This window comes from Gallus gallus, chromosome 9 (genome assembly GCF_016699485.2).
Source record: "Gallus gallus isolate bGalGal1 chromosome 9, bGalGal1.mat.broiler.GRCg7b, whole genome shotgun sequence".
NCBI classification, from domain to species: Eukaryota; Metazoa; Chordata; class Aves; order Galliformes; family Phasianidae; genus Gallus; species Gallus gallus.
This window is the reverse complement of record NC_052540.1, coordinates 9,100,152-9,123,486: the sequence shown is the minus strand read 5'-3', so window position 1 is coordinate 9,123,486 and position 23,335 is coordinate 9,100,152. Positions and strand designations below refer to the sequence as shown.

General features: G+C 40.5%; 1 protein-coding gene across 20 annotated transcripts; it reads right to left on the bottom strand.

Moving 5' to 3' along the window:
• Positions 1-499: 499 nt before the first annotated feature.
• MFF (mitochondrial fission factor) lies at positions 500-22,678 on the bottom strand. 20 transcript variants are annotated; one of them, XM_046898621.1, is made up of 11 exons: positions 22,292-22,678; positions 21,532-21,694; positions 19,353-19,570; positions 18,937-19,109; positions 17,744-17,832; positions 13,872-13,946; positions 10,355-10,513; positions 7,919-7,936; positions 4,251-4,313; positions 1,732-1,816; positions 500-1,354 (listed from the first exon to the last, which is right to left on the bottom strand). In XM_046898621.1, the coding sequence occupies exons 3-11, from the start codon at positions 19,567-19,569 to the stop codon at positions 1,223-1,225; spliced, it is 1,011 nt and encodes a 336-aa protein (XP_046754577.1). In that variant the 5' UTR covers position 19,570; positions 21,532-21,694; positions 22,292-22,678; the 3' UTR covers positions 500-1,222. The 20 variants fall into 20 exon arrangements, with proteins under 20 accessions (XP_046754577.1, XP_004937107.2, XP_004937108.2 ...); XM_004937050.5 differs by lacking the exon at positions 21,532-21,694; XM_004937051.5 differs by lacking the exon at positions 21,532-21,694 and having other exon boundaries at positions 22,483-22,678.
• Between the last annotated feature and the right edge of the window lie 657 nt (positions 22,679-23,335).

Sequence of the window (23,335 nt, the reverse complement as noted above, 5' to 3'; positions counted from 1 at the left end):
GTCCCTGCTGTTCTACTAAAGGTCACCTCTGAAGCACGGTTCTGCTGTCGCTGCACTTTCTGCCATGCACTGACACTGTTAGGATTCCTGTACACTTGAGGAAGGGGCTGTGGCCACCACCTGTCCAAGTGGAAGAGGCACAGCTGCAGCCATACAAAGCCCGGAAGCCACCAACACACAGGGAGGCTGAGGTGCTCCAGCAGCGCTGTGCGTGGCTCAATGCTCCCAAAGAGCAGTCTGGCAAGGACAGCAGCTCCTGGACACAGTGTGGATCACGCAGCTGAGGTGGGTATGTTTAACCCCACTGCAGGACATGGGGACACTGGGTTTGCTTCCCACACAGACACACTCAACCACACACATCCAGAGCAATTCCAGAGCACACCAGGCAAGGCAGCCCTACAGCAGGCCATCAGGTGCCCCACTGCTGCTGGCTCTTACTTCTGAAGCTGCTAGTTCAGACAAATCCTCAAACTTTCTTAAAATAATATTAAACACATTTTTAAATTATTTCTTTGTTTTATTAAATACACTACAGTGGTCTCTTATACTCCATCATCTTTTGATCACTCACAGATTGACTCGCTTAGAAATGTATTTTATAGAAAAAACATCTGCAAAATTAAAGCTAAAAAGAAACAAACATATTACACACCTCTGGACAGTCTGCATGTTAGCAAAGACCTTTTATTATCTGGCCTGAACACAGCCTTAAACTAGGAACATACTCATGAAACAGGACACACTCCTTAAATATGGCACACCTCTGATACAAGTTAGACTGAAGGAGAACTAGTGCAACGATGTTCACTTGCATCTAACAACAGATCAGTAAAACCTAGTTTTTATTCCTTCGTGTTGATACTTTTTCCCAAACCCAATTTGATTTGTTCTCTCCCAACCACAACAAAAAGCCAGTGATTATTCCTGTCAGACACTCTCCTTACATTGCACAAAGCAAGCTTCATTTCAAAATCAGCTGATCCGTATTTACATTGAAGCATGCAAAGGAGGATACTGCAAGTATTCACAATGCAAATCTATTAAATACAGCATAACTGAACAACAAGGTGTCCCTTTAACACTGCAATTCTATAGCCTTTTTCTGTGGTGGAAGTTTCCAGTGTATGAATTATAAAACAGCGTACAATTCAGAAACAGAAACAAAGAGTTTTGCAAATTTTGTTGGTATTTTGATCTACTAAATCTTTCAGAGCTGTGTCTAGCGCCGAAACCAAAGCCAGCTATTGAGTAGCCAGAAAGCTACAGTAATTGAATACATGATCATTTCCCTTTTAGCACGCTCTTTGTTTTCTTCTTCCAGAAGCTGGAGGCGCCGATTAAGTTTGATTATCTAAAAATAAACAAACACTTTTAGTAGTTTAAATAAAGTTGCCAGACTTTCAAGAAGCTTGAATAGGCATCCAGAATTAGTATTGTGCATGATAGATTTTAAACACTTGTTAATGCAACTTTCCATCCTCAGTCACTAGTGATCAGACCTTGCTGTCCCTGCTAAGGAGGAGCAGAAATGGAGTCTGGACACTCCAAACCTCCACAGCAATACAGATCTGTGCAGGCAGTGTAGCAGGGGCCCAGACAGCATATCTCACCACACGTGCTATATGGCTAACTTCGCAGCCATACCATTATATTACAACATACAACATGCTCTCCCATTTTACCACTACAGCTTTTTCTTAATATTATCAACTGTTACACTTTACATACCTGTCTCCTTAAGGAAGCAGCATCTACAACAGTCATGTCATCTGGTGTTCCCTCAAGTGTGGTATCCATGTTGGAAAGGCCGTACCTATCAGGTTAAAGAGATCAATTAGCTGTCTCCTCCGTACAAAGTTTAGCAAGTGCTGCATTTTTATGAACATTCTTGTAGATGTATTTTTGGTGGCGACAGGCAGAAGAATTCTCAGACTTTTTAGCTTTTACTGAGTTATGTACTTTCAATAGGAAGATGACTGAATCAAGCATGAAGATGTATGAAGTGGGTGACTGACTAAATCTGAGCCCACTGTTCTCCACATCTAAATATTTCTGGAATTTCTCCATACAGACAGACTTCTTAGTATCACCTGGTCTCTCAGAATACCATTTCTAGTTATTCCACTGCTTAGTGACTGCTGAAAATTGCCTGAGCTAAAACACCACAGTTGCAAGAGATCTGCCATAGATCTGAACTGACCAAATGAAGATTTGGAAAGAACTGGGTATCTTATGCTCAGTATCTATTCAAATATCCCACCTACTGAGATTAACAATCTCAATCACAATAACCTTAAAATTGAGGACAGAGAACCCTGTAAAAGACGAGTCCAGTGCCGTCACTGCTGCTGAACTCGGCATGCTTCAGAAAGGTTGTTCTCAAAACACCTCAATTTTCTTGATGTAATGTTTCACATAAAGCTTCATTCTAACTCCAGGATAACTCATTTCAATACACACATTTTCTAACAGTTGGGAGGGGGCAGAAAGACTATATAAAGTGTGCTTTGACCATCCAAATGCTACCTCTTAACCAGCTTCCTTTCCAACAATCAGCAGGTAAAAGCAGTTCCTGATGCTATATGTACTGCTGAGTTTCTGTCCATCTTGAAGTCTCAGTTTCCAATATTATCTCCCCCTGACTCCACTTGCTTTCTCATTAGGACATATGAACAAATGCTGACAACAGCTTCAAATACTGAACAAAAATACACATCAAAGCTAGCAAATGCAAAACAAAATACACCTTAAAGAACATTTAGCATTTAATGACAGAGTTAATGGTTAACTCTGACTTACATTTGAATTCAAGTAGAACTCCTTAAACTTGCAGCATGCACTTAAATGCATTTATAAAGATACTTCTTTTGCATCACATGTTCTTCCATCACTTTTAGTGAACTTCTATAGACTGCTCTCAGCTCATACATAATCCTTTCCCCCCCTAAAATGCCACTTCTCAACGTTTCTCTGCTCCTGCTGTTCAGAAATGTATTGCTTTTAAATAAGAGTCGCTGTTTCCAAATGAGAATTGCATTAGTTTGGACTTAAATTTAACCATGAGATCCTTGAGAAACAGTGCATAAAAGGTAGGAAATTGATTCGGTTTTGAACTGTGTTTTTGGAGGTTTGAAGGGCATACAGGGAGAGGTAAACCTTCTCCAGGTAAGACCAGGATAAAAACAGTGCTTACTAAAAGAATATCTGAGTAAAGTGACTGTCTGTCAGAGTCACAACTGTTCTAAAAGCACACTATGAGACAAAACAAGTTTGGCAACTATTTTATTTAAAAAAAAAAAACCCAAACGACTTTCTTACTAAGGCCATTAATCATTTTTTACTGTAAGGAGACAAAATATTCATTTCACTAACATTTCTGCTGTTTACTACTTACAGTTCTTTCAGTTTAGGCAGCATTAAATAGACTGAAGCTGTCTTTTTATTCCCTTAGTGATGTGGGGGAAAAATAATAAAGGACAATCATAGTCATAAAGTCACCCATAGCATAGTAGAGTTGTCTGCCACCATCTCTTGGGAAAAGAAAAAAGGGCTCATCATTTAAATTATATGGGCACGTCTCTCCAGTCACAAAAATTTAATACAGGTTCACAGTATATCACTGCTATTCTGCCCATTTCCAAACAAGCCCAGGAGCATTACACCAGTGAGCAAACCCTTAAGATAATCTCTTGGACTACCACAAAAAAAATCAATTCCCAAATTAGAGCTCAAGAATCACTTGTGTGAATCCAGCGTTTAATTAAGCATAGATCTTATCTCCACTCTGATGAAAACAGAGAAGCGTAGTGTGAAATGGGAACAAGTGATGTGGAATTTCCTTAATCCTGATCATGACCTCACATTTTAAATTTACATCCAGTTCTGCTGAAGTGATGTCAGTCTGCCAACACAGTGGCTGTAAAAACACATCCAGCTACCACTAACACTCATAGGTGTGCTACTGAGAACACCTGGAAAAAATAACATGATGCAAGGCCAACTTTTCTAGCAATAACAATACGAAACTCAAGCACTATCAAACAGGTACTCAAAGCATATTGCTAATGTAATTAAAATCTACCCCTGGCCGCACAACTTCTGCAGCACTGTTATATCTACTACGCAGGTAACTTGGATGGTAAGGAATAGGGGCCTGAGATACCTCAAGAGGTGAGGGGGGATACAAAGGAGCATTATGATCCACTAAACTAGCGGATCGTGACTGACAGTAACAACAAAATCTTTACCTGGTGTTGTCATGATGAGGGTTAGAGGAAGTGGTAGCAGCTGACCCACCACGTAACACTGGCCTACAGCAGTTTTTTGTAGATAGAAAACAGGAGACAGAAACAGGAAATGACAAACAGAGATAAGAGGTAAAACACACAGAACAAAGGAACATCAAAACATTTCCACTTATATATTTCTATGCAATACCTATTTATTTTATTGTATTTAATTAACACTAAGTGTATGCAGCTGTGTAGGTAAGTTTTTTTTTTTTTATAAGAAAGCTTCATTTGTGGAAGATGAATTGTTGGAATATAGATTTGGGAGATGTTACCAACCTTGTAAGAATAACATTATGGGAAACCTCATATTTTTTAAAGAGGCCCTCCAAAAAACAAAACCTCAGGAAAAGAAATATCTACACACATACAGAACAGAATACGTCAGTCGAAGAGACCTGCAAAGATCATCTAGTCCAACTGCCTGATTGCTTCATGGCTAACCAAAAAAGCATACCACTGAGGGCACTGTCCAAAAGCCTCTTGAAGGCTGATGGGCACGGGGCACTAACCACTTCCATAGGAAAGCCTGTTCCTTTGTTTGACTACCTTCACAGTAAAGCAATTTTCCTAATGTCCAGCCTGGGCCTCCCCTGGTGCAGCTCTGTGCCATTCCCCATGCATCCTGTCCTCAGTTCCCAGAAGGAGCTCAACACCTCCCTCTCTGCTTACCACAACTTCTTGAGGGGAAGCAATGAGGTTGCCTCTTGGATTCCTGTTCTCCAAACTAGATAAACCAAGAACCCTCAGCATCTCCTCAGATGAGACGCCTTTCAAGTTTATACAAGCCTTTTTAATCACTCCCTCTCCTCCCTCTAAGGAAAGAGGTGTTTCTGGCTTTTCTTTCTTCATCTAAGCTACATATAACTCAGACAACAAGGGTACAGACCTATGGACCATATGCAGTTATAAAGGAGAGGCAGGAAGAAGTGACTAAAAGCTTCAAGTAGATGGTATGAGCATCCCTTTTGTTACTGCTCTTTCAAGTTTATTTCCTTTTATTTCTAGGCAGAGGGCAAGGAAAGGTTACAGCTTTCTAAGTTGTTAAAACTATAAAAGCACCACTTTGTCAGGAAGAAGTTGGTGTGTCCCAATTTACAGAAGACACCAACATCAGCAGTACGTCTGATGACAGTGACACTATGAATTTCAGTAGCTCTGCTAACAAGGCAGTTCCACACCTATGCTGTGTAACAAACTGAAAAAAGATTTCAAACTGTTGGACAATTTCTTCCACTTTCCCAATGCCAGCAGCAGGTATTGGTACTGTGCACTCAACCCACATATATAGCAGCCTCTAAAGTTAGCAATAGGGAAAGAGGATCTAGGGGTGAAGATCTTTACAGCTGTGATGGGCGGGAGGCAGAGGCCTGGTGCTGAGGTGGCTAGGAGAACGCTGTGGCCTGGCCTGAAAATGACCAAGTGCTCAAAAACATCACAACTCCTAGTTTAATTTAAAAGATTCTGGGTCTAGGAAGCCTTAGCAGACAGCTACCCAGTACACAGTACTGGGATGAGGTCCTACTCCAAACAGATCTTCTACAATTGGAGCATTTTGCTATGCATATCGTAAAACTAAAAATGAAGTCCTGCAAGTGAAAAATGAAAAGGCACACAAGCAAAAGCCAGCGTGATGCACCTTACAGAACAGAAGCTCCCAATCCCAACACCTATAAGAGAATATTCTTCCTCAAGTTCTCAAAAATGGTATTCTTAGTGGGAGAAATAATTCAGTTAGTTTCAAGTCTTGCTGGACAGATGCTATAACTAAATGCTTGGAGGAAACATAAGAAATTCAGCATAAAGAAGTTATAGAACAAGTCACAGGACTCCTCTATGAGCAAAAGTCAACTGTGATAAGCAAATATGCCAAGAGCAGCTTGTCAGTATCCCACACTCGTATCCCGCACTACCTAATGCAAGTCAACAACATTTGGATGTTGTGTAATGAGACCAACAGTTCTCAAATGCTCTCTGAACTCTAGGTCTCCGTGGTGTGGCAGCTTGTGGTAAACTTAAGGTTTTACAGATGCTGCAGAACTAATCAGTACTAAGTAACCTGTGCCATTCTTACCAAAAAAAGCCTCGGGTCTGGAGGCAACTGAGGACTGCAGCAAACAACAAAACTACTGTCCTGCGTAGGTGCCATCCAAACGGGGAACCTGAACTGAAGACAAGCCTTTAATCTCACTGCCAGCATGGTGACTTTGTTGTTTTCCTCCTTTTCTCTGCAGTTCATGCTTTTCTTTCTTTATTGGTGGGCCCAGGAGGACCACCACAATATTCCCCTGCCTATCCCACCCTTTTTATTTGTTCAATTTCAGGAAATCAACAACAACAAAATCACTATTTAGATAACAGTGACATCATAACTGAGATCGCCTCACCTTCAAACTCAGCAGTAAATTTTCAGGTAAATAAAGAGTCTGTAATAGCTTAACTCTTCTTTAGTTAGAAAGACATGACAATTTTACAACAAATAGTGAAAAAAAAACAACAAAAAACCAAAAAACCTAAAACTTTTAGGCTGCTTCTGGCAGTTCCAACCTAAATATTAAAACATGATCAGAAGCAGCCATAATTTAGGTATGCTCAGCACTTAACTGTTCCACTGCAAATACAATGGCATCCTAAAACACAAAGGGAATGCACAGTAATGTACTTTCATAACAGTGGTAAAACAGCTAATAATGCAATGACCAAATGAACCTGGACTATCTTCTTCTGCTTAGAGCAGAGCATGTGCAATGGAAATATCACAGTAATGATGCAATCAAATAGTCTGAGAGGAAAACAAGAGGTGTGGATAATCTAGGTACCTGGGTCCAGCTTACATCACCTGTGTGCATACACACGTGGCTGAGGTCAGCAGTCTTTGTTCAGTAGGGGCAACAGCTATGTTGACTTCTCACTGTACCTTGAAACTTCTCTGGAAATCTCAGAAGAGCCATAAGAACAGGCACTAGGACTTTATGGACACGATCTGGAGGTGAACTGGGTAAGAAGCTCAGCTTCTGAAGTACAGAAAGGATTTGTGCACTGAAGCATCAGTGAGTAGGCAAAACTGCTCTCCCTCCTCACCTCAGTGCCACCAGTGATTACTTCAACAAAGCAAGGCTACTTCACACCTGCAGCTCCGTTCCATTTGCTTCTGAACTACATTACCCTCATCCAAACTCATGTGCAAGGACTTGTGTAGTCTTAACTTGCACCCTATGTTGTTTCTATCATGAAGATTGTCATTAACTTCCTCAACATAAAATGTGATCTTGTAACACTTCAGGAAAAGATTACATGGGTGAAGTTTGGCACTTAATGAGGACAATGGCTTTTTAGAAAGTACCAATCTAAAAAAAAAAAAAAAAGAGATGGCAATGAATTTCCCTATTTTTTCTTTCTAAATAGTTTCTAAAAGTTAAGCCATTGGTTCAAGAGGTAAAGAATAGCTCAGATAAAGTACAAATATTTTAAAAATTGATTTTTTTTCCTTGCGCTTTATTTAAAATATTACTAAAATATCCTTAAATGCAGCTTTTTTGGTTGCCTGCAGCACATAAACCTTTACAAGACTACTCCTTGGTTTCATAGAAATTGAAAAAAGGTTAGAACTGGAAAGTGAAACTGACCTACTGTCCTTGTCCAAGCTGAAGGAAGTGCAAGAGTAAACAGACAGCGTAAACAGTAATCATTATATTGTTGCCCACCTGAAGAATCTATCATGCGAGCAATGCCAACCAAACTAGGCATAATTCATTAGCTGCAGCAGTGTATCAGCACCTACCATTAGCAGTTTTAGTGGATTGTAAGATAATTAATGATATTTTGTAAAAAGAAAAGCAAGCCACAAAATAAGTGAAAAATATTTCCAGTGAATAGCACAAGTCAGACCTTTTCATTTTAAAAGCTCTTTTCTCATAATTAGCATAACATTTAAAATAGTTAAGGCTTTGAGATAGAACACATTACACAGAGCAAAAGAACAGACTGCAGTTTGAAACAGTTTAAAATGAACAATATTTTACAACCATGCAAGTGAATTATCCAAATTTCACATTCCTACGCTGGCTGTAGAATAACAGTGGGTATCTATACAGCCAACCACAATGAATACACTTTTACCTTACTGATAAATTCATTTTTGGGGTAAGATTGATTGACAGGCAAGTAACACCAGTTTCCTGTTTCTTTTCAGAAGGCTAGTAAGAATGCCTCAAAATATGAACCCAAGGCAGGAAGAGTAATGCAGATTTAGAAGCATTTAGAACCCTAGAATTATTTTGATGACTGAAGTTAAAAGTATACATATTAATGTATGTATGTATATATATATATATATATATATATGCAAAATCCAAGGAAATGTGGGCAAGAACATGCCTAATGGAAGGCACGATAAATCTTTTTAGCTTCTCTGCAGACTGGGGAAAGGGCCAGAATTTCAGTCCATATTATAACAAGGACTTTTGGACAATATACAGTGCTGCTACTCTCAGACAGAAGAATTCCTCTTTATCTGGGAGCTTTAACTTTGTTAGGAAAACAAAACAACACCAAAGCCTGTTATTCCATCTAATCTTTTGATACTGACAAGACTGAAAAAAACAAAGCAACAAACAGCTATAGACCAACGGATGGGCATTGACATTTTAACTGCTACAATTTGGAATTTCATAGGATTAATACAGGGTTAGGCACCCAACTGTATTTTGCTTGATTGTTTTTTTTTTTTTTTTTTTCCAAGTTCCAGTTTAAAGGCATAAGATCAGCAAGACTGGAGTACTGCATGATTTGGTAATGTTAATATGGGCATTGATATACTGTCCTGTCAGTAAACATGGTGAGCTACAGGAGGTGCCAGTTTGGATAGCAACTGTGAAAACAGGCATTCTCAGTAAGATTGGCTTGATAGTCACACTTTCTTACCAAAACAACTGGAAAGCAAATCACTGAACTTCACTTTATAAAATATGAGGAGTGCTACTGGTACTACAGCAATCAGAGGCAGATAAGGAATTTGGCCTGCTTAAGGATTGCAGGAGGAATGAGCAGCTCCTCCCAGCATCCCTGGCAGTTAGCTTCTCTAACGCGACCTCTTTGCAAGAGCTACAAAACAGCTGCAGCAATTCTTATCTGAACCTCTGTGACAAGCACACACAGTATGGAAATTAAAATTGCTTTCGCTGAGAAAATCTCATCATTTTTAGTCTTTATAAATGCTCCTGCAGTGTTAAACATGCCATTCTTGTCATGCTTAGAAGTGTCAAAATGAAAGCAGCACAGGGACGCATCATGTGGGCAAAACTCCACTGACAAGAATGGAACTTCACTAATCACAACAAGGCTTCTTTGGGCTCATCACCTCTCGAAGTATCAGCTTACCCATAGAAACAAAAAAATTATAAATCCAAGGAGCAACCAACTTTGTATATATTGCTTTTTCTTTTTTTTTTTTTTTCCCCTCTCACAACATCCAGTGAAGGGGTCACCATCAGTCACAGATCAACCAGAGATAAGTGGCTATATATACTTACATACGTAATCACGTTATATATAACCACTTTTCATTGTATGAACTGGCAGAGCCTGAAGTCTCAACACATTATCAAAAGCAGCATCTGCAACCAATACCTTGCACAGTAACCTATCCAGTTTCTGTACATTTGTTTAAATGATTTATGGCAACATCAACCCAATCTTATTGATTTGCACCATTACTCACCAATAGAAAAGTAGTAGATAAGGCTAATAAATTTGCAAGTTTGATATCAAGCATTAATTGAAGGAAAAAAACTAACAACTTGGAAACAGTTAAATCCCTACCAGTCACAGATTAGCTCTTGTGATTTTTGTTTGGAAGGAAATCTTAATGCTGTATTTCAATAAACAGAAGCATTCTGAAATGTGAATTTTGGACAATTAAATTGCTTATGAATAGTGAATGCAAAGGAAAGCAAAAGCAAATAATTTCATCTCATCATTTTGTAAACATAAACCACACTCCACTAAAAGGAGAACAAAAATGAAAGCAGCAGAAGCTGGCAGAATCAGTGACAACCAATCACCTGCGATTTTCATCCAGCACATCCAAGACCTGCTGGTAAGCCCTACGTGTGGAAGACTGGATAAACGATAAAATGCCACGAGCAGAGTAAAGATTAGTTCCGTCTTCAGGCAACATATTGGGAGGACAGACACGAGCCTGTTGCACTGATGGTGTCACACTGTTCATATAAGCATAGTAAATGAAGAGAGAAATACTACAGTCAGATTTTTAATTAAAAAAAAAACAACAAAACTTTTCAGATAGTACCCATTTCACAGTGTTTATTGCTCGCTTTCAGTTTACCCTTCTCCCAGCATTATAAAGGTGGCATCCCCAAATTCCAGGTGTAAGGGATTGCAAGCTATGTTCACGTATGCAGTTCTGAAGAGTTACACTGAATAGCTTTAGAAAGTCCTTGCCCAGCCAATTCTGTGCCTGCTGAAATCAGCAGTCAGGCCCTCACTGACACCAAAGATAAAGTATTTTTAAAAGCCCAAGTTTTCTCAGCAAGGAGAACCTCACAGACTCTTTAACAGATTTTTTTCTTCATGTTGTGACTAAAGATTAAGATAACATTTTCATTTGCACATGAACAATGTTTGAAGGCCATTGCTAGCCTTTCAGCACAGAATTCATATCCCAGGGACAAGTTACACGACCTGAGTTTTTGGCCATGATGAAAAAATAAGACCCTTACAAAAAATACATAGGATTGAAATGCAAGGATGAGCATTTTGGTTCAAAGTGTTATACAAACCTTATCCCTACCAGACAGAAGTGAATTTTGATAAACTGCATTTGATCAAGTCATTTTTCTTCAAGTTCAACCTGACATTATCCACACTGCCCTTCAACCATCAAGGCTTCCTTTTATTTTAATTGGGATTCTTAATTAAGTGAGGGGCTTTTTTTTTTTTTAAAAAAAAAGAAGTCCCTTTAGTTAACTTTCTCATTTATATTAACACATAATACAAGACAAAGCACAAGTCACTGTACCCTTTAAATCTTGAGATAGTTTCTATTCCAAGATCAACATTCTTATTTCAACACTCCTTGAACTGTTGATGTAAAACAGAAGTGGCAAAGTTATCAGAGTTAGAATACCAATCCTTCCACTTTTGTTGGCATTTTTATGAAATTAAGCAAAGTATGAGTGGTTGAACGATTGGAAATGGGTCTGAAATGTGGATAATTTCTAGGTGGGTCACAGTCCTTTAATGCTCTGTTTTGAATAGAGCTGCTTTGTGACTGTCTGGCAGCAAGATTACAAAACTGAGTAAGAAAGAAAATTCAATCAAAAAGATTCAAAGCATGTTATGCAGATGTCATTTCAACCACAGAACAGTTAAAGCCATCCCAAGCTTCGAGAGACATGCAAAGACAGCAGTGGCTGGTGCTTGACTGATATTAGTCATTATTTATCAGCTAAAGCGCAAATACCTTCTCATGTTGCTGCAGAGTAAGTGTAGCCAAAAGTAAAAAAATAATAATAAACATTTATCTTCTTTCTATATTTTATTTTTCTCTATGAGTTGTAGAATTGATTTCTCTTTCATATTTATGATGATTTCTATTTTGCTATCAATAATAGTGGTCACAGCTACAGATTTAGGTCTTCAGTTGCACTGGAAATCCCAATAGTCAGTAGAAAAAAAATCACTTGAAGCAGGGAAATATTGCCACTGAAATAAATTCATGAGATTTTCTATTTCTGTACAGATTTACCAGCTTGAAGGAAAGGAAAAAAAAAAGCTCAAGGCTTGAAGTCATAAAATGTCTTTATATTAAAGGTAATTTTTCCTGTTCATTATCTCAGATATTAGGCTGAATGAGAGCTTTAAAAAAGTGACAGTATATAAACAAATGGCAAACCATAAAATATTGTAGAATTCACATTGCCCAGAATACTTTTACCCAGAACCCTATTAATGTTATTTACCAAGTATTATATAGATACTGAAAAATGACAAAAAACCAAACAACTACTGAACTAAAACTACACAAAATTCCCAAGAAGAAGGTCACATGTAGAAAGTCTACAGTAAGGGGAAAGGAAAAAAGAAGACTGCACAACTAGGTACTTCCTAATTCGCCGAACTACTCTATGCTCATTGGTTTATTGGAAGCTTCAAGAGGTTACTTCACTCAAGAGTACTTTTTACTGGAGAAAAATTCATTTCTTAATTTGAATATATTTCCTCCTGGACATGAAATAAACTTCACAGCTACATTAAATTATTCAAATTTTCTCCACAAAGACTACTGCTAATTTCGTTATCCTTCTGAAGTATGTAGTTTAGGAGAGACCTTTCTTCCTTTCTGACTGAAAATGAGAACAATTAAATAAAGGGCTCAAATCTCAGACTTAGGGAATACGGGAGGCGGGCGGTAAATGAAGAAGCTGAATTCTTCCTCTGTGCTCCTGTTTCAGGATTACTCATCTATAAGCATGCAGTAGTCCCTTGGACTACATCAGAAACCATGGAGAAGCAATGTAATTAAGTAAACATCTGATACACATACCAGCCAAGATGACGAGAATAATTCTCTAACACTTAATAAGACTACTTATCAGAAATTGTAGCTACACCCGTATCTCTTCAATTGGTAGAGAAATGTTCTTACTCTTTGATACCACTTCATTTAAAATTTCTGAACAGTTTTCACATTCAGTCCCAGACAGTTACTGTTTCAGCACTTCTGTTTAAAAACACTAGTACATGTCAGGATTTGGACCACAACCAGGTAATAGTGGATTACAGAAATTACTATGAAGGAGTAACAGTCTACCTTCCCAGTAATGTCCCCAAAGCCTTCTAAAAGAATGTGAGATGTACACAGCATGTGTTTCTCTTAGTTCTAGGAATATCAAATAAGGGTAAATAGATTTAAATTAGAAGTTAGTTTAGATTCAGCCACAGACTGTGTTATCATTAAAGATGTGCGTACAACAACCTTTTACCCCATAACTTGCACGAAGACAGGATTTCTCAAGCTATGAAATAGAAAAGTGCATCACCTTAGAGAGTTCAAAGGGAAAGGCAGGAGAAGAAGAAAAAACAAAATCACATGCTCTACTCGTTTTGATCCAATCTCAGTGGTTTGTTGACTTCTGATTCACAGTGGAACCTTCACATTCAACACTGACTAGCAACGGACAAGAAAAAGCTTCATTTCTCCAGGTAATCACAGTCAAAGAACAAGACTAAAGCTTTTTTTTTTTTCTTTTTCTTTTTTCTTTTTTTTTTTTTAATAAATCAATTGTTAGTTGAAGCTCTGCCTTTCCTTCTGCCACCATTTATTTCTCCCTACATTTCTCAAACCGGTAAGTGATTTGGGAAAGTCTGGGAAAGCATGCAACAAATATATAGAAATAGAAAATATATAGAAATAGAAACCACATATTCAGCGTAGCAAAGGCTGTTTCAATTTTATATTCTAAATTACAGATACTTAGTCTGAAAATTAGTATTGCAGAGAGCTACAAAATTAAACACACTCCTGATTTTCATATACCAGGTAACATGTTGGCTTACGTGCAATCCTTAGTCGAAAGAGGTGACTGGAACCGTGGCATTTTATTTCTTGGGACAGTATCTGATCTGTGCCACCTTGAATAATAATTGTAATCTCTTAAGTAAGCATCCTTTTATAAAAATACCATTTAAAGAGCTGTTAATATTTCTAAATAGGGAGAAAGTTACTGTACAAGGAGATGCCCACCTGTTAGTTTCAATTTTTTTGCGCGCGCGCGTTCGAGAATTACTATCTCAAACAAAGCCAAACTCCCAACAGATCATTGGAAATGCATGCAAACGGATGACAAGAGAGAGGGGAACAAAAAGAAACCAAGAAACAAGAGGGAAAAAAAAGTTATCTATATCATATGGAGAACACAGTGGTAAGGAGCACAGTCAACTCCTTTGCCTCAATCTATTCCAGAACATTTTGTCACTTTTGTAGGTCAGGAACTGGAATTTTGCACAGTACATCTGAATACTTTGTCTAAAGACAATGCTGTTAATGCTGTTGCATGTGTGTTATACTCCCTCCTAAGAAGATGAAGTTTTTACACAACAGAATTTGATGTGCCTTTTCACTGGGGACAGCACTGAATACGCTATCTCATCTATCAGGAAAACAGACAAAAGAAAAAAAACAACTTCTATGAGAACTAAATATTTGGTGTAATTTAAAACTGGATGTAAGAGATGGGACTATGTTTCCTATGAAGATGTGAACTAGACTCCAAAAAAAAAAAAAAACCCAAACCCATGGGAATAAGGTGCTGATCTTTGCTGTAGTACTTTTTATTGCAGAAGTACCGAAACATGAAATAAACATAAAAGTCAAGCCAGTTTTGATGAAACAGCACTGTACCACTCCAATAATTAGAGCAAAGATAATACTATCAGCCAACACCGCAGGAGACAAGAACTTCAAGAACAGCTAGTTTCTTCTGTATTTGTACAACAGTGCAACAATATTATTTCTAGGAGGTAAGGAAATTAAACGTTGAAGTTACATCAGACATAACAGGTGTACATCTAAATTTTTTGTAGGGCAAAGAATGCATTTTTAGTATAATTTCTCTATTTAAATGGTTTATCATCATCAAGGGAATGAAATTTGAAAGAAATTAATCACATTTACCAGGAATCTCTAAAAGAAATAGCAACCTACAAGCTATGTGATAATCAGTACCATCTGAGGTAGTATAATTAACATCAAACAGGTTTGTTTGCTTGCACTGCCTATCTTGAACAACATCAGAACACATCCACATCAGCAGCATCTCTAAGTGGCTACCACAGTGAAAACAGAACACCGTCTTATTAGTTTTGTTCATAGAATCACCACTTCTATTTCCACAAAGCCTACATTTTTCTTTTGCAGTTTGCAATATATGTCCCACAGGCCTAAATGATAAGGAAAAGAGTCAAGAGATATCAAGGCTTTTGTACTGGGTGCAAAAGGCACGGCTCACACAAATGCAGAAAAGCCAAATTTCACCTTGAACACAGTATTTGCATAATATGCATTGATAGAACATTCTCCTGAGCATTAGCCAGGTCCGTAGTTGCATTCTCCACTTGCAGAGTGACACAAGCTAAATGAGGCAGAAATGACAGACTCAGAATTGCTATGAATGCCACAGCATTTTGAAAGTGATTTCTTTTTCTGGGCCACACTGAGTCAAAAGCAGCAATGATGTGAGAAAAAGAAGCAATTTCTAAGAATCTCAGTGCTACCAGAACAGATGATCTTTATGCTAGGCCCAGCATAACATCAGTTAGATGTTACTCTCCATAGAAACAAAACAGACGGATCCAGAATCTTGTCTAAGTTTATATCATTTTTCCAGAAGACTGGAAAAGCTTAGTAAAAGAACTTGGATTTAACATTATGCAGGCACTAGCACGAGCATCAGGACAGGAAAACTCATCTCCAGATGTGTCACAATTTCCTGGCTCTTGCACACGATAAACTGAGTCGTGCAAATTAGCAGTTGCTTAGTCCTCCGATCACATCCCTCTGAAATTTACAGGATATCAAGTCTGTATTGCACCGCCAAGCCTCTTTGAAGGACTGCTAATAGATTAAGCAGTTATGATGGCAAATAATATTTAGATAGTTTTAAACCAGTAATTCTACATATAGTAAAGCACACAGGTGAGTTTTGCAAATTTAAAGTTTCTGGATTGAAGAAATTCAGACATGAGCAATCTCACAGGGATGAGATACATCCAAGTCAGAGCTGCTCTTACTAGATTTCCAGGTTGCTGGCTAGGCAGACACAGCCTATGACTTCAGGGAGAGTAAACAAGTGTTGGGAGCAAGGATAAAGTGATTTCAAGAAACTGCAAGAATTCACACACCATCTGTTTTTCCTCCAACAAGGATTGAAAAAGCAAGGCTGGTAACATCATAGTACTAAACTTTTTCACAAGTAACTTCTACCACATGAAGACCATCTACTCCTGCATGCACTGTATGCAAACTAGCAAACAGGCACCTGAAGGCCATTCCTGTGGTGAAGTTCTAGCATATCCTGTCCAACATATTTTAATTGGATGACCAATGTCAAAGGGAACTTGGACACTTAGTAGCCTGCTAAAACATCTGGAGACTGAGCTGATCAGGAGCTTATGGATGCAAATTGGATTTTGCCAGCTCAATGAACTTAAAATTCAGTAGGCTGAGTACCTAGATACATGAAATCTATGAGCTTGTATAAACCAAAAGCCTGGTTAAGAAAGAAGTGTCTCCATGAAGATCTGGAGGAAGAGGAGGAAAACTAATTCCTGAAATAGGCATCTGAATACATTTCACCAATTTTAGACAAATTAACTCTCAGGTAGATAGATATGTAGTATATAGAGTACCTCTTGGTACTCCTGCTGTAAATACAAGAGAGCAGGCATTTCTAGGACACAATTTCCTTAACTTTTTTTTTTTTCCACTGAAAATAAGTAGACCCTAAGTAGGTCATGTACTTATTTCCTACACTAAATTTAAGGTGGTTTAGCAATATTGTGCTACTGCATCTTCATCTGTCCAATACAGATGAATCCCGTTGTTAGGTCTCACATCTCAGATTCTTTCAATAAAGCAACACTTCTTATGGTAGCTATATTAGGAATTGTTTTGATCAGTACATACATATACAGCAAGATTAAGTGATACACTGCCAAAAAAAAAAAAAACCCAAAACATTATTGCCATGTGGAAGGATGCCATCACTCAGAATGTACTGAGAGTAATCAAATGACTATTGTTTCTAACCGGAATATATAGACATGTATGCCTTCAGAAAGTACCATAAGAACTGCTACCTCTGATGGTATCAGTAAATGAAGTTTGCAGTTCTCAATGCTACTTGCCATTTTTGTCTCAAAAGATGATGATGCATACTCACAGATCCCAAATCCATGAAGCATACAGATACCAATGAAAAATGACTTACTCTCATATTCATGATAAATAACCATATTTCTTTGTCTATTAATTAAAACCATTATGTAATATCAACAGCGATAACGGGGAACATTTTAATGCACACAAATAACTCAATTTCTTCGAGCAAATAACCTGAAAAATTCAGGAAAAAAAAAATTACTCCAGTTCAGAAACTGAAAAATCTTCTAATGCAGCACTTCAGTTGTTTCATGAGTTATTATATGTGCCCACAAACACTCCCACCTCTAAACTCCAAGAAAAAATCCTCAATGAAACAAAGGCATAGAAATTAAGACAAACGCTAGCTTTCCAGTGTTCAAAATTATATACTTATTACAGCACACAAAAACATTACTTAGTAAAAAAAAAAATGCATGAGGAGATAAAGAACAAAAGAATTATGTAGTAAAGCTGTAGTTGTGTCTCTGCACCCCACTGCTTTACTCACATGGAATCATTTCTGGCCAGCTGGCCATTCTGTCGAGTGGCATTTTCACTCATGGAACGTTCTCTCTTCAGCCTTCCCACTGAACGAACCTGCACAAGAGGGGAGCAAGAGGGAGATAAAAGACAGGAAACCTCAGGAGCGATTTAAAAACTTAGCACTGGAGAGTTAAGTTAGTTCAATCCTCAAAGGCAAACTGGAGCTGCTGAAGTGGTCCAGAGGAGGGCCACAAAGATGATAAGGCCAGAACACCTCTGTCATGAAGAAAGGTTGAGGGAGGTGGGCTTGTTTAGCTTGGAGAAGAATCCAGGGAAATCTCACTGAGGCCTCCCAGTACTTTAGGGGAGCTTATAAGCAGGATGGAGACTGTCTTTTTACACTGACTGATAGTGATAAGACAAAAGGGGAACCGCTTTAAACTAAGAGAGGGAATTTAGGTTACATGTTAGGAAGAAATCCTTTACTCAGAGAGTGGTGAAGCACAGGAACAGGCTGTCCAGAGAGACTGCAGGTGCCCCATCCCTGTTCAAAGCCAGGTTTGATGGAGCCCTGGGCAGCCTGTTCTGGTGGGTGGCAACCAGCCCACGGCAGAGGAGTTGGAACTAGGTGATCTTTAAATCCCTTCCAACCCAAGCCATTCTATGTTTACATGGGTTTCTCAGTGATTAGGAGGAAGACATCAGATGAGAGGGTCTGATGCTGGTACACATAAAACCAAGTTCCAGACTCACTGCCATCATTTTGTTATCTATCTATACGTCCCAATGCCACAAGTATGAACAAGTCCACAGGATACATAACTTCACAAGTATTTTCCAGTTTGTAAGACGTCAACTACACATTGTCCCCCAGCATGACACTGCCATATACTTCTGCGAGGTATGTTTTTAGATTTTTGTTAAAATTCACTAATTCTATGTATTATATCATTTGTCAAAGACTTTCAGTTACGTGTCTAAAGCATCTCACTATGTGTTCCAACAACAAAACTGCAAATTAAAACCTCTAGTCATTTTGTCAGTTAAATATAGAACTTAGAGGCCACAGTTAGAATACAGTGCTTATAAAACATTTTATATTTTCCTAACTTGCTTGCACCAGGTAGATCTGCACTACAGCAGAGAAATCTTTGTTTATTTCATTTTGCTTTACAAGAAAAGTTTCTCAACCAGGTAAAAAGCAAAATAAGTACTAGCCTCTTCATTTTGAGGGGTCTGTTGTGGAGGTTTTTCAAGGTCCAAAAAATCTAATGGTCGATCACTGAGAGAAATAACACGGGGAGGAGTTTTCAATGCCAGTGGTTTGAATGGAGTAGACTGAAGAAGGTCGAGGTCTGGAGGTCTGGAAAGTGGAATGTCTTCACTATTACCTGCAAGAGCATCAGTTAATAAATGAAACCTGCTTTCTATTGACAACTATTTCCAATACAAGTTACACCAAAACTATTCATGAAGCATTCTCAAAGTTTGAGGTACTTCCTAGGCCAAAGTTGATAGGCAACAACTGTTTGAAAACTGGAAAGCATTTTCTAAGTTTTTCTTTAAATATATATTTCTGTCCTTCCAGAATGTGGGGGATGGCCTGTTCTTATCATATTGAGATGCAGACATACCTGCCACTACAATCCGCTCTGGAACCTGCATAGTTACACTGGCATTTGGAAATCCTTCTGGGATGCTCTTCTCAAGGTCAGCATTCTGAGGAGCCACTTTGAGTTTCTCTGGGACCCTCATGCGCTGACTGATTCCTTCGGTGTACTCCATCTCATACTGAAGGCGATTGATTTCTGCCATCTCGGCAGCTGGCGATGGGAACGCAGCCCCACTCATTCTGGCAAAAGGAAACCAAGAACTGTAATAGCAATACATAAAAGCAATGGAAAGCAACTAGAGGGACCTCTCCACCATGATTACTAGGCAAGTGTTAGAAGACCCTAAGTGAGCAGACTTAGTGAGAGAAACAAACCCTTTGACAAAATGTGTAGGAAGTTCAATCACAAGGGGCTGAATGTAGAGAGCAGTGAGAGAACAAAGTGAAGCTGTATGTAACACCCAGATCTACACTAAGGATCTTCAAACAGAGTTGTACATGACAGACAGAACTTCTAAGGTGCTTTTGGTTTTGCTTTTTCAAAATCACTTTTTCTGCATTGGCTGGCAGGAAAAGAAACACTGGGTGCCTACATGTTCTTAGAAAAGGAAGGGAATCTCAAGGGAAGCAGTAGAGGAATTTCCTAGGAACTGTGCCGTGATGAAATTATCAATAGGGCAGCAACTGGAAAGCAATACTGAAGATACAGACCAAGGTAACTGCTTGATTGGTGAGTCTTCTTGAGAGGTGGGAACGTTTGGTTTAAGACTGAAAGAAGAAATCCCAGAGCTATGCACGCAGAGCGGCAGGAAAGGGACACTGGTGGAAACTATGGGCTAGAGAGGGAACTCAAACAGCTGGCAGAACACTTTCACTGGGCAGTGGCTGAGGGACCTCAGCAATGGCTCTGATAGAGACAGCAGCTGTAGCTCGGGTTAAGAAAGAAACCCTGGAGACACAGTTTGAGTGAGGCTGCAGAGCAGCTCACAGTTTCCTCTGGGAGGAAGTCTCACTTGTGAGAAACCTCAGCCAGCCAACAGCTGGGGGCCTCAGCTGTAGCTCAGCTCAGACAGAGACATCAGTTACTTTTGCAGTGAGGGTTAATAGGGATATTTATTTGTATACACATATGCACACACACAATATGCAAATACAGTTATTATGGGAAAACCACCTATGGGAAACAGCTTATTCCAGCAAGAAGTCTTTTATTGGTACTGCTTGAAGTGGTTCCCTACGTGAAGCAATCTACTCGGGCAAAAGGGCATTTTTTTTGCCAATACAATTACAGCTACGTTCTTTTGCTGTTTTTGACAGCAGGGCTACATCTGTTGCTGTGCACGTGCCATAAAAAGCTGAACACACAGAACTCTGACTACAAAATGTTTTGGTGCAGGTGAGACAGAACACGAGCCACGCCACCAACCAACATGAGCCCACACACAGCACCTCCTGTTTGGGTGCCACATACCTTTATCAGTGTGCCACCAGGGTCAAGCCAATATAACCTGCTCCTCCACGCACACATGTGCACAAACATAACCTGGGTTCTTCCCTCAGTGCTTCACCAAAGAGCGTCTGCCCTCAGGACCCACCCAAGGAAAATCAGCCTCTGTGATGCTGTCAGATGGCACCTCCATCTGTTTTGCACGTTCTATTTTCATGCAAAGAAGCCAGAAAACCCCTTTATTCATTGCCGTGTACTAAGACTAATACTTGACAATACCACACAGAAACAATACTTCCCCATCAACAAAACCTCAAACTGACAGTGATCTTCAGACAGCAGAATTAAGCACACAGAAGGATATGGTCTACGTAAGACTGCATTAAGTGCATACATTCAGTATATTAAAGACGTGATCCACTTAGCAACCTGTCCTGGGATCTTTGATGTTACTGTCAAGACTTACAGTCACTGCAGATCAAACGAAATAAGTTTCCCATCTCAAAGCCTCACTCACTCCAGCACACTGCAGAACTGGGCGTCAGGAAGAAGGTCTTCATTCTATTTAAACTTAAGTATATCTATCCATAAAGAAAGTGCCTGAAACTACACATAGATTCAATCCATCTGTATTAATTCTTACTACTTGTATCTATCAAGTGAAAGGAACTGGAACAACCCACTTTGCTAAACACTTCAAAACACGCATATGTTGTTTAAAGGAGCTCAAGAGGTGCATAAGCAGCTCTGTCACCTCACAATTCTTAGATTTCATCCTTTTTTTTGGCCCAGTCCTTCAGACTCGCAGACCACTTTTGTCTCCCTCGTGAGACGTCGGCCGCATCAGCCAGTGACAGGTAGAGACCGCAGTCTTTTGATGTTTCCACTTTCCAAAAGGTGCTTTTTCTTCCCAGAGTCTATGATCAGAAAAGCACTTCCAGATCATCAGCATTAAGAAAATCGTACCTCAAAAGCACCTCAATACCGTCCTACTCTTACCTACTTCTCAACGCTGACTTTTTTTTCCCCAGTCAAGTTGATTTCAATTTTTAATCTATTTATTTTTTTTCTCCCCACAAGAGAACAGCAAAAGCACTCGCAGTGGGTTTCGGCAGCAGAACTCCAAATGGGGCTCATTAACAAACGCCCAACAGGAACGTAACCAGTCACACTGTTCTATAGCAGTCATCGGGCAGATTTCAGAAGATGTTAACAAAACACAACGAGGATTTTACAACTTGCATTTACAGAATTAAGTAGCTCTGAAGAGGCATTAAGTGGTTCTGAAAGACGACGTCGGGAAGCGATGAGGTGCAGCGGCACCAAACAGACGCCCAACTCCAGCGACAGCTCACCCCGCCCCGCGCGACCCCCCGCGGCACCACACAGCGCTTCGCTCCCGGTTCCTCTCGCCCGCTGTCTGCAGTTCCCCTGAGGCTCCGGCGCCTCCCAGCACCCCCAGCAGGTTTCAACGTAAAAAAACCCCAACCCTTTTTCCCTTAAGAGAAACATACCGGAAACGCTGGAGGGAACAGCGCGGTGCGACGGCCGTGGGTCCAAGACCGCGCGGGGGAGGAGGGCAGCGGGAGGGGCACGGCCCGGGCAGCCGGGCGGCGGCGGGGGGACAGGAGGGCGGCGGGCGGACCGGGCAGACCGGCGGCACGGCACGGCGGTGCTCCCTCCAGGCCCCGCAGCGCGCACTCACCCAGACGCGGCGTAACGCACTCGGCCCTACCCGCTCCGCCTGTTGCTCCGGCCGGGCCGCTGCCGCCGCGCTCCGGCGCTGCCTCGGGCGGGCGGGAGGCGTTCAGCGCTGCCCTCAGTCACCCTTCAGGTGAGGCGCCGCCACCGGGCGGGCTGACCCCATCGGGCTGCCGTAAGGGCTGCCGGCTGCGGGCCGCGCGTCACGTGACGGAAAGAAGGCGGAAGTTGCTCCCCCTGGTGCCTCACGTGCGGCCCCGCCGCAGGGCGTCCATTTTTAGTGAGGGAAGGCGGGAGGCGCGCGCGTGCGCACTGCTGATGTCCGCGGGGTGAGCGCTGCGCTGCGGCTCCGGGGCTGCGTCCCGCCGGCTGTCCGAGTCTGAGCCGATTAACGGCGTCGTGGTACGGAGACGCGAGGATCTAAGTATATGTTATGCGGTGGAAAACGTCACTCAAAGCATAACTAACCTGGCACACCGTGCTCACACACCAGTGAAATACATCCGAATCACGCATAGCACAGCAGCACAACGCTCGTTTCCCGACACGCTCCCGTGCAGCACCGTGACCGCCCGTCCGTGCCCCGCTGTGCCGCGGCTCCGAGGCCTCCCGGGCCGCTCCTCACCGCACCGCGGCGGGCTGAATCGGCTCGTTCCCTGCAGGGCGCGCAGGCACCCTCAGCGGTCCGGTCACAGCGAAATGAAAGGCGCTACTGTGTGTCACCAGTAATTCTTTTGAACAGGATAAAAAAGCTTCCACTTTTCACTGTCTATCTTTTTAATGTTCGCAGTTACGTTTTAGAGGTCAACATGAGCGGCAGAGGCAGAAGTACTGAAGTGCATATTGATCCAAGGTCA